General features: G+C 35.1%; 2 protein-coding genes across 2 annotated transcripts; both read right to left on the bottom strand.

The window, feature by feature from the left end:
- Nucleotides 1-861: 861 nt before the first annotated feature.
- LOC110855232 (esterase E4) lies at nt 862-7,169 on the bottom strand. Its single transcript, XM_035855923.1, has 8 exons — nt 6,939-7,169; nt 6,085-6,166; nt 3,525-3,626; nt 3,305-3,460; nt 2,436-2,828; nt 1,679-1,866; nt 1,298-1,575; nt 862-1,057 (listed from the first exon to the last, which is right to left on the bottom strand). Exons 1-8 carry the CDS (start codon nt 7,167-7,169, stop codon nt 862-864), a joined length of 1,626 nt encoding a protein of 541 aa, XP_035711816.1.
- Nucleotides 7,170-8,079: 910 nt separating this feature from the next.
- Nucleotides 8,080-10,054, bottom strand: LOC110855326. Its single transcript, XM_022103754.2, has 3 exons — nt 9,899-10,054; nt 9,139-9,350; nt 8,080-8,821 (listed from the first exon to the last, which is right to left on the bottom strand). The coding sequence occupies exons 1-3, from the start codon at nt 10,017-10,019 to the stop codon at nt 8,558-8,560; spliced, it is 597 nt and encodes a 198-aa protein (XP_021959446.2). The 5' UTR covers nt 10,020-10,054; the 3' UTR covers nt 8,080-8,557.
- Nucleotides 10,055-12,262: the final 2,208 nt, after the last annotated feature.

Here is a 12,262-nt window from a genome sequence, read left to right as displayed (position 1 = left end):
TATTTTTCTTGATATATCAATCTACTAATATTCTATACTTTATTGCGTACATTTTCATTATTGACGTCTAGTATTCAGTATTTAGGATATTCACAATTCTATGATAAAATCTTCAAGTTAAATAAACCGTTACAATGTAAACGAATAAAACGAATAAATAACTTAAACAAACGAATATAACCAAGGGGTGAAAGCAGTGTATTATCCGTCAAACTGAACAAAATATTGTGTTTGCCCGTTGAATTGCTGTTAAACTTGATGTGTCTGACGCATTTTTAACATGTGCATAAAATTTAATAGTTAATGACCTTTGAGTGACCTCTAAGTTAACTTTCGTAATATTTAAGGCCAAAATGGAGGTCACCATTGAATTCTGGGCTAAATTTCAGTTCAAATTGAAATAATATATACCATTCGACCTTTTAATGGCATTTCATTTCTCACCCTACATACAGTGCTACCTTCTAATTCGTCCTTCCTTTGACGTTAGGAGCTTACGTTCAAAATTCCAAGTCTTTTTGAAAGGAGTATAAATGAGTCATTTTCATTCAAATGACAGAAAATTCATTTTCATTCACTATCACAATTAATCAAATGAATTAAAGTGAACTGATATGAGAGTAACAATAATGAAAACCGGAATCACTTCATACGCAAAATAATTCGATTTGGAAACCTTGACAAATACCGATCTGATTTAATTTATAATTCATATTTTGAAGGTATTAGCAGTTTTCATAGGTAGCACGAGGGGTTAAAAATTATAATCAATGAAAAAGAGTAGATGTGACAGAAAACTTGGGTAGTTCGTTTAATTGTGGGTTAAATTTTTTATATAAATTTGCGTCTAATGTTAGAATTTTAAGGAAACACAGGATCACCCCTAAGTCCAAGACTTTTCCAGAATTCAACCCTTTCTGAAATATCTTGCGGAAATTTGATCATTCTTGGAACTTGGTTGACGGAATTAATTTCTAATAGTTTCATTGCAGTGGGTGAAATTGGCTTCCAGATTTTGGCAGGGGATCGATAATCAGACTCGTGCAAACTGGGGATTCTGTCAAATAGGAAATACAATCAAGGGTACACTCTTAAAAATAAGGTCTTCTTTTTGAAAAATAAAAGGATTTTGAATTCTGAATTAAGTAAACTACGCTAAATCCAGAGGAACCTTAACTTGGTAAAACGTATCTGGATTTCGTATATATAGATCACTTAATGCTTAATTCAACCTGTTTATTTTTCAAAAAGGTAACCTTATTTTTAACGTTGTAAATTTGAATTTTCAATAATTTACCCCGCCTCTGCAAAACTGGTCCACAAATTGACCAATGTTTCCGAAACTTTGAAATCCTTACTGGTCTCATTCATATTGGGAAACTGTTTCGTATTGTTGTACAAATAGAGCATTTCATTTGTATGAGCGACCCCCCAGTTGTCCCGATTAAGACCGCTAGTTTGCACGATGGACCGCTCGCCCGCGTAGGAAAACATGTATCCGTACGTCGGGGCAATTTTGGAATGCTGCTCCATGATGGCGTGTACCCCTTGTACGATCAATCTGTCTCCGAAGAACTGTCAAGTTGGAAAAAAGTCTTGTCATATTGATAACGACGGCGGTAGAGTCACATGCATTTACTTTTTGGTTATAATCGTAACCCCATTTCTAAGAGTGTACCTTCATCCACTTGTTTCGATTCCGAAACGTAATTTTTGGATCCTTTCCCAAGTAATAAGTTTTAATTTTCTGTGCAACGTGTCCCGCATTCTGGGCGGTGGTCCGGTCCTCAAAACTTAATGCGTACGGTATGACACAGTTCCAATTTAAGTTTGTATGGGTCCGATAGCCAGGATAGAATTGAATTCCTGAAAAAGTAAAAAATATAAATAAATCGGCATACGTATATATTTCCCAAATTAAAAAAGTGGTTGATAAAATTAGCGCATCGTTTTGGACGTTCAACACCAGTTTGGACTGGACACAGTTCAAAAAAGCATTCAAAAGTGTGCAAAAAAAGTTTGGACACCAACAGGAAAATGGGGCAAAATTTGAAAAGTTCTTCATTAACCGTTTTTCGCCAATCTATGCACAGATGGGTACATAATTTCGCATTTATTTTGTGAATTTTGCCTCAAATAAATTTTGCATTCTACGAAATAATCCCATACCACACAAAAAATTATCAAAATTAATATAAAATTAGATACCTACAAATAAGGTATTTTGACCAGTTTTCTAAATAGTTTTGACAATTTTAAACATTTGGACTTTCAAAATTCGGTGCCCAAACAAAACTTGGTGAAAACAGGGTAAGAACGAATCTTTATATTTCTGACATTTTTTACACATTTTAAACTTCCCAAAACCGGTTTTGAATGACTGTTTATGAACAGTATTTAAAATACAGGCACACATTTGACTACGAAATCCTTACCCGCCGCGAAAATAGATCCTTCATCCTTATTTAATCCAACAATCATCGGAACCCGGCTTACTCTCCCGTTTCGATAAGACACTTCCGGTGCCTCGGTGAGAAACAGGGATTTTGTCCAGACCGACTCGACCACCGGTCCGAACGGGAGTCTCGACAAGAGAAGCATCCTCCACGCTTTGATTGACCTTCCGACCATCCAATCCGCATCTTTGGCTCGAAGACAGGAAACCATGGCGGCAGAATTGCCCCCTTTATGACAACCCATTTCTCTAGCGACGACCAATGAACTTGAGTAAGTTTCGTTTTGCACGGCCCAAATCGTAAATTGCGATCCGGATTCGAGAATTGCTCGCTGGAATAAGTCTTTGCTTTGTGGCGAGACCATGTGAAGTCCTGTCAAGGAAAATGCAGTAAACGAAGAATGCCTAATTAAGGGAGATTTTCACTATAAAAACCAATTCAGTGGAAAACAATTGTGAAAATTTGTTCGCGAGTGGAGATAATTGCGTCAAATTCTACAATAATCGACCAAACTATGCATAATGTTTTATTAAATAATCGTGAAGAAAATATTTACAGGTTTCATTCGACAGAACTGTATGCATACATAATTATTCATATTTTGCATAATTTTATGAATCAAAAATCGCTATTCATTAAACATTTCGGCAAAAAGACAGCAGAATCTCTGAAGAATGGATGTTCAAATTTTTAGCCGGATGACAAATTGTAGCATTTTGAGTAGAAAAATATGTTTCTTTTGCGTATACGATGATTTCAAGGATGCCTTGGGGAAACTGGGGTTGGATTTTGACGAAAAAACGAAACTGTGGTTGTATGTATACATGCTTCATTTATGACTTTCGTACCAACACTTGCTGCTCCCGCACTGTTTCCGACCAGCGTGATACGTTGTGGATCGCCCCCAAAGTTTTTGATATTTTTGACCACCCATTTTATTGCTAAGGCTTGATCTTTCATTCCCCAATTGCCAGACGCTTCGTCGTCTCCAGTGGTGAAGAATCCTTAATTATTTTAATGGTTTAAGTAGTTTTAAGACAATATTTAAATGAGTTATGAGTTAGTTACCTAATACCCCGAGGCGATAGTTGATCGTTACCAGTATAACATTTTGCTTATTGAGCAAATACGCAGCACCGATTTCAGAGCTACGACCGTAAATGTAGCCACCTATAAAAGTTAACTTCGCATAAAGGGTGTTGATTTAATCCGCGAACATTCTTCAATTGAAAAATAAAATGCTTGTTTTTCAAAAGGGAAGGTGGAACCAAATCCAATAGCTTTTTCAGAGATACCCCTGTATGTGGGCTTTCCACCACGGACTTTAACCATGCCCTCAAATTTTTGCTGTTGACCCTGTACTCATTTTTATAAAGTAGATTTTGGAATTAAACGCCGCAGGTCTCGAACTTTGGTAACCATATCCTGACTTGCTCAAGGTTTTGGATCTTGTACATTTTTTCCGTAAGTCTGTATGACAAGTTATCCAGAAAATTCGCAGCGAGATTTTTATCATGCCATTACAATTTTGTAAGCCCAGGTGAAACTTGATATTCGATTATCATTACGGTGGATTGTTCGATGTGGTCTGCAGCTTAGCACTGTGGGAAAATATTTTTTATCTCAATTGGCAATAATTCCTTGTTTGCTAGCCTATCAGGCCCATATCCTGTTGCATCTATGTTTTCGCATTTCCATGCAATATTTAGAGGTGTCAACGCTATCCGCCCGAGACTACTGACACCACAACTTCCAATCTAGATTTCGGGACCCTCATTACAGATTGGTCCAATTTCTTTGCTGTTCTTTATCTTAACATTTGTCAGTGTAATTTTGAATAGAACCCAATCTAACAAGGGACACTCACGACCTGTCGTTTGAGTCCAGGGTACCCACCATGTTTTTTAGAATCTACTAGGACCCCAGATGAAGGATTCATTCATATTTCCGTGTAAAACTCATATTTGGCGCCATGGCGTGGCGCCAAACTTAAAAATTTGCATTTTCGACCAATTTCAAACCCCCATAACTTTTGCAGTTTATGTCGGATTTTAAAAATTTTATGCTTAAAATGATCACAAAAGTCGAAATTTTTGAGAAAAAATAAAAATAAAAAATTTCTAATTTTTGGAATATTTTTAGCATTTTTTCGACGAACCCCCATTTTTAAGAAAATAACGAAATTTTGCGAAAAGTTAAAAGTAATAATTTTGGAAAAAATTTCATGGGATAAGAAAGTTGAACTCCTTGTCATGATTTTTGCCAAATATTTTGAAAATCCATCCAGGATTTTAAAAGTTATGCCGGTTTCAAAAATAACAACATTCAAATTTGGCGAATTTGGCGCCACGGCACGACGCCAAATATGAGTTTTACACGGAAATATGAATGAATCCTTTATCTGGGGTCCAAGTAGATTCTAAAAAACATGGTGGGTACCCTGGACTCAAACGACAGGTCGTGAGTGTCCCTTGTAAGTGTAATTGATGCAGAGGTCGTGGTGACCCAATTCTTAATGGTGTCAAATACCCATTTTTTTATAACTTTGACGTAAATTGAACGCGGTCATCAATGGTTCTGGAAGAAAGATTATTTTTTGCTGTTAGTTTGTAAGTTCTGTAACAACATTATGCAGATTGGACGTTAGGTTTCACCAAAATGGGCTATTTATATCAGATTTTCGTTTAATCCGTTTCACTTTATTTAACTCCCGTGCACCATTTGGACAAGAACTTTAGTTTTCGCGCCAAATTTCTGCAACGTCTGTGTTTCCCAATTAGGTGGGACCCAATTGGGTTGTTTATATCGTTTTTCATCCGGGACAAAATTTTTACTCATGCCTTACCACCACCTTTTCCCAGGACACCCGATTTTTGGTGGATTTTAGTTTTCACTTGAAATTCGCCGCTTCTAAGACCTGCGTCTAAATGCTATGATGCTCATAATTAGCACTTACCTTCATGCTACTCATGGTTAAAATTTCAAAGAAAAATATTAACGGGATCCATAATTATAGCTGGCTTTATCTCGAGCTCAGGAAGAAATATCGATGTTCGCGGATTAAATCAACACCCTTAATTTAATTTAATTTAATTTACGTGGTACCACCTAAATAGTTGGTGTGAATTAATTAGATTGCCTAATTAGAGTGCAAATTAGAGTGCAAAAAGATTGTAGAAGCGCGTCACATAGAGTCGCATTACTTTCAATAAGTGATATCTGCAGTTGTGGCTTAGTTTCAGAAAGACATAACTCCACTCATTTTTCACTTACATGACGCATTTTGGAATTAAGATGCGACGAGTGAAGAAGCTATATACGTTTATTTTGTCTTGATATCGCCGACGTGCATTTAGCTCACTTTACTAGAATAATTTCAGAAAGTGCTAACTTCGCTTTTTTAACCGAAACCACCTACGTGCAGTTGGCTCATTTTCGAAGTAAAGTGTATATATTTGGTTAAGCATTTGAAAGAGCTACATGACTAAATATACTATGTACATAATTACGCATCGATACAATATCCGGCTATCATAGCCGTTTTGGAATTAAGAAACTTAGAATTTTCTGAAATTAGTGACGTAATATGCTAATTACCAACACTAAAAAGTATATGTATGTACCTTACCTCCATGAATATAAATTAGGACTGGTAATTTACCCACCAGCCTTGATTTCTTCGCAGGATCAGGAGGTATCGCATCAGTAAACTATACAAAAAATGTTAAAAAAAACTGCCAATCCTATTAAAAACTAGCATTTCTTGCGTCTTTGTTGCATCACCACTGGGGTATAAACATTAAGAAATAGGCAATCCTCGGTTCCATGAAGATACATGAATTTAGGCATGTCCAGTTGTAAGCATGCCGGAGATTTTTTAACAGCTTCGAAAATTCCAGTCCAGGGTTTAACCGGAACAGGATCCTTAGAGAAAATTAAATGTTTCAGTCAACTAGCGGTGATCAGTCTCAAAATCATAACCTGTGTAGTAACAAATCATTAGTTGCATAAATATTTATGATGCATTACAGATTTTTTTAAAATTGTGTCCCCGACTGGAAACAATTTTACTTTTCACAAGATAAAAGTTTCTGTATGGAATCAATTTTGCCATTGTATGAATATTGGGCAATGAATTTGATTTATTGCTACATTTGGTGATAAATTGTAACCAGGCTGTAACCAGGCTAATATTTTGTTTTGTATATGTACACTCTTAAAAGTAATGCTACGCTTTTTATAGAATGCGTAACAAAATATCTATACGGCGATTCTGAATGGTAACAATTTATGGTAACAGTTTATTACCACTTTATTTTTCGTATGTATTTTCGTATACTTGGCTAACCCTAAATCGAAGTTGTCCAGTTGGCTCTTCGGCGTATTGGTAGAATGTGTACCAAATATTTAGAAAGCGGTTCCGAATGGTAACAATTTATTACAATTTTATTTTTCGTATGAATTTTTGAATTATTTTCTAACCCTAAATCTAAGCTGCCCAGTTGGAGCTTCGGCGTATTTGATCCCTTCAAACGCGACTATCTGATGACCTCCAACCGTTTTTTGAATGTACCCTTCAACCCATCCACTCTTCGTTTCTGCGAAAGGCGGAGTAGGCTCCAAAGTTATTTCGATGCACAACACACAAGGCAGGAATAGTTGTAAGATAAGGAAAATAAAATTTTGCCACATTTTTGGAGATGAGATTCGCATTGCGATAATTGACGAAATAAATTGGCGAACAATTTTTCCGCCACACTTCAATAGAGGTGCTGTCAAAAACTGAGCAGTTTGTGATTATGCATGGTAGTGGATATGTAATTTATACAAATAGGATAATTAAATCGTTTAATGATTTCCAAGTAATGGGTAATTAACTGTTAATTAAAAAATGGTTACAAACCGTGTTACCAAGGTGTGAGGTAAACCATGGAGTAAGTATTATCTTTGGTGTACTGTCCGGTTGATTGAACAATTTTACATATATACATTTCTAAAATATGTATTTTGCACTTTGTGTGTCCAATACAGCATGGATAAAATTCAATTCGTGTTTTATTTATGTTGTAAATACTTCTAAACTCTAGGTATCTTAATTTCTATGTATTTTATATCCAGGATTTCAAATATTTTACCGACCTTTGTGTATCAGAAAATGTTGAGGAGGTTATGTGCAAATTTATTTAGATGGGAATGATGGGAAGCAATGGCATCCAGAAATAATAATTTTCCTCTCTTTACTGCATAGTTGTACATATTTATGTGCACCTTGAGTCTGAAATTTATATTGGGTATATTTATAAGTTATTGCATAACTGGTTATAAATTATAACCAGTTATGCAATTTTCGATAGTAAATAGATTTTGCTCAGTTATGTAATAATTTATTTTCTGAAGTAGAGTTTCATATTTACCATGCAATATATATGCATACGCTCTAAATAATCCGGTAATAAAGTGTTATTATATATATAAGAAGTGATTAATATGTGATTGGAAACAGGATCACATACTCTAAATAAATAAAGTTGCGCCAAATTTACATGTCAGGTTTACCAACATAGAGGAAGCTCCAAAAGTTGGGTAACATTTTACAGAAGGTTGAACAAATTTTAAACAATCATTGTGGCATCCCCTTTTTTATTCAACTTTGAGTAAACCTTACACAATATTATTAAGGGTGCATTCATGCAGATAATTCCCATGACTGACTTTCCTGAAAGTGGAGAAAAATGGCATGTGCAACATCATACTACAATATTTATTTATTATGTGGTTTCTATAACAACTACAGGTTAACTTTTTTAATTTGCAATTTTTACCAGACTATCTACGGATTTGGAGTTAAATAAAACAAAATTTTGCATAATAGCATATTTTCCTTATTCTTAATGCATTATTCCGGTTTAATTAAATTTACGAAACTTTTTCGTTGTTGCGTTACATTCAGATAAATATTGACTATTGAATCTCGCTTAAACAGATTGAAAACTTCTAAATGTTTCGAAATATTTTAAATTTTCCAATATAAATATCGGGATAAATGCCAGACAATTTTTTAATTATTTAAGTGTTTAATACGACAACAACTAATTTAATTTTTAAAGCATTCTCCCCGCCTGCTTCGCAAACCAGACGACGGCCTCATCAATACTGATTCTCCCGTCGTGATCCGTGTCCGCTTCCACGACAAACTTGTCATAATCCACCTTCGGAAAATTCGGATTGTGTATGAGCAAAACTAAGACAACCGTTTTGAATTCGTCCGCATCAATGAATCCGTTTTTGTCCTTGTCTATCGCCGTGATGAAGATTCGCATGAGTTCCACGTCGTCCGAGACTGCTCCCATGATCGGCGCGAAAACCTAATTAGTTAAATGATAAACAAATAATTAGTTCAATGCTTATTCAGAGAATGAGGTTATTAGGGACTCCCAACTTTGTAAAAAAATCGCTCTTTTCGCAAAACACCTTTTTCTCAATTCCACTTTTCTCACTCTTTTGGTCCAAAAATAAAATTATCCTTGATTTTGTTTTTAAACAAAAATATTTGAAAAAATTTCGAAATCGCACAGAAAAAAGCGATTTTTTTACAGAGTTGGAACTCATTAATGGATTGTAATCAGTCTCTATTTAACTGATATTTATTGACACTTGAATTAAGGACAACAAATAAACAAACCTCTAGCGGAATTACGCCCCCGAACGGCCCGGCCCACATGGCTTTGTAGGTCGCGACTTGTTCCGGGGTGCTGGCGTAGTTCAGAGTTTTGACGAGCATTTCCTCGAAGTCGGAGACCTTAATGCATTTCTCGGTGGGGTTGTAGGTTGACATTTTTTGGAAGGCGGCTTCCACCTCGGCCGCCTCGTACTTGTGATTGTTGCTAGGCATTTCTGGGGAAAATAAAATTTGTGAATTAATTATTGTTATTTCAAAAAATAGAGAGGAAGTCCTTAACTAAATGTTTTTTAAATTAGATATTTTTTTGGTATCATTTAAACGAACTGCCAGATAACCTCACAGATTTGTTTCTCTCAATTCTTTTTAGACGAGCAGTAATTCATAATTTTTAAGTATTGAATAAGTATAATCTGGCCAACTGGAACATTTTGGATTATGTATTATTAATGGAACGACACATATTTTGTGATATTCTAAACGTATAAATGAACAAATTGGGGGTACTCATGTCAAGTTAGTGTGGAATTTTCGAGCGTTAATTTTGTTGCTTAATGGCAAACTACCCCTATTTTTTATCGGACCTTGATATGAAAAAATCTGCTTTCTAACAAAGCCCTTTTTACTTGCATAGTTCTATACCAATTTTTTTAAGAATTTCAATAATCCCGATACCCCTTTAATATTCCCAATTTTAAACTTACCACGAATATACAACAACATTGAATTAAGTACTAACAAATTGCTTTCAAAATATTTTTACCTTTCCTAACTTTGAGCAAAACTGTATAAATTTCCGTAGAAACTTCTTTGAACGAGAAAACGCTCCGCTCCGGTAACTGGAAATGAACTGCTGAAAAATAATTGTTCCTCTCCCAAGTCATTGGAATTATCTGCCAAACACCCTAACCTCTGCCTCCTCCATGTCAAATAAATATCCACACAAGGCATTAAAAATGTCAAACTTCTTATATTTAACTCACAGTTATTGTTTGACTTTTAAAAGGAGATGTCTTTTTTACTGCATACTCATAAACTTGGTGATGCCGCATTACTGCGCAAGTGACATAATGTGTCACTTGCGCAGCACTTTGCAACCTTTACATATTACGTAAAGGTTGCAAAGTGCAGTTGCATAAATTCAATCACAATTAACGACATGTGCCAGATCCTCAAAAACTTGTAGAAACCATGTATAAATAAATGCATTTGCATTTGCAGTCGGCGAAGCACTTTTTACTTTATTGCTTATTAGTGAACCTTTAGTTTTATCCGGGCCATGTGAACAAGATTTATATATGTACATATGTATGTACGACGAGATTCAGATTCATATTCAGCAATAAATCTACATATGTAGTAGATTTTACTGCACTCATTATTTTACAAGTATGCCAGACATTTTGAAGCGGAAGTATAAACATGCAGTCTGCATTAACTGGTAAATTTACAGCTTCAACTTGATCTCCTAATTTTGAACGTGCACTCTAAATAACTTGGAGACAAATCCCTACTCGCAGGGGTGCAATAGTTCTTTATGCTTGGGTAATTATTGAGGAAACGTTTTGTTATCAGAGGAAAATAATTCAAAAACTGGCGTGTGGTATCCATACACACTTAAAACAAAAATTTATCAAATCAACACCGCCGGTGTCAATATATGACATAACCGCCTTGGTTACAATTATGATTCCGAGTGGTAATGAAATAAAGTACCAACGGGGTTGACTATCTATTCGTCGCCAAATTATTTAGAGTGTGATGTCATGTTCAGCGTGTTTCTTGTCAATCGACACCTTGCCCTGTGCTAATTTTTTAAACCCGGATGAATTATGAAACAGCTCTGCGTAGGCGTGTCTTGTATTTATGTAAATACGCTCCAACATGTCTGGTACGCTGGCAAGTCGCAAAATAATGAGTGACTTTAAATTTTATTAGCTGATCTGCAGAAGACATACATAAATTGGTATGACGGGGAGAAAAGCAAAGGTTCCATTATAAACAGAGGGCGGTTATGTATCCATCTAGTAAAATTGACGCAATAATTTAATATTTACGAAAAAAAGTAAAATAGTATTTTCTCAAAATTAGTATTTTTGAGTGTAAGTTCTCCTAACTTGTTGTCAAATTTTAAAATTAAAATTGATTTCCGTAAGTAAAAAAATCGTTTCACATTGTTAAAATATGTGTAAAATGTAGCAAATTTTTAACACAAAATGTAAAGGATTTACGTATTGTAAAAATGTATGAATATATTTAAGAGCAGAAATATTTTCTAAATATCTAAATATCTATGTATATACATACATATGTTTGCAAAAAATAGAATTACGTAAAAATTTGTAAATATTTTGAAATTTGTGTACTACAAAAATACGACAAACTACACAGCTAAAAAGTTTGACAATCTGTCATCAAATGAAAAAGCTAATAATAAATACATAACTGATAATAAACAATAGAGACAACAAATTCTGTCATGCTTCGTTGATTTGCGCACCACAAATGCAAACTGATTTTTTAACGAATTTTCGTGTATTTAGCACATTTCATGAAATAAGATTGGATTTATGCAACCAGTTACATGCATATTTATTGTTAGAATAAATTCTGCTAGATTTATTTATTAACCGACATGCACAAGTATCTCGACATATTTATATATCTTTCATACGGCCTAAAGCCTGGTACTCAGGACGAATGTTTACGCGGAATTTCATCCTGCTTAAATTCTGTTAAATTTTTCGCTGGAGAGAAATTCGTAAGCGGGCAGAAAATACCACTATTCCACGTATATTTCGCTCAATTTTCACTCGTAGGTACTCAGGTCATTTGAGCTGAAAAACAGGTTTCATTTTGCCCCATTTTAAATTAGCCTTGCCATTGAGTTGAAACTGAGATTTTGAGGTTGCTCCGCCCTCTTATTTTGAGCTCAGAGGGCCGCGAGTCACTTTCCGCTCACATTTCACGTGAAAGAATTGCCTCGATTTAACGGAAACTTTGAGCTTACATTGAGCGTAAACTGCTCGCGCGGAAAATTCCGCACAAGTTTCACGCGAAGACCTGAGTACCACTCGGGCTTAAATTGAGCAGAATTTCTGCAAAAGTCGTTTTCCGCGCGTAAACT

This window comes from Folsomia candida, unplaced genomic scaffold (assembly GCF_002217175.1).
Source record: "Folsomia candida strain VU population unplaced genomic scaffold, ASM221717v1 Fcan01_Sc012, whole genome shotgun sequence".
NCBI classification, from domain to species: Eukaryota; Metazoa; Arthropoda; class Collembola; order Entomobryomorpha; family Isotomidae; genus Folsomia; species Folsomia candida.
This window is presented reverse-complemented; position numbering and strand designations above follow the sequence as displayed.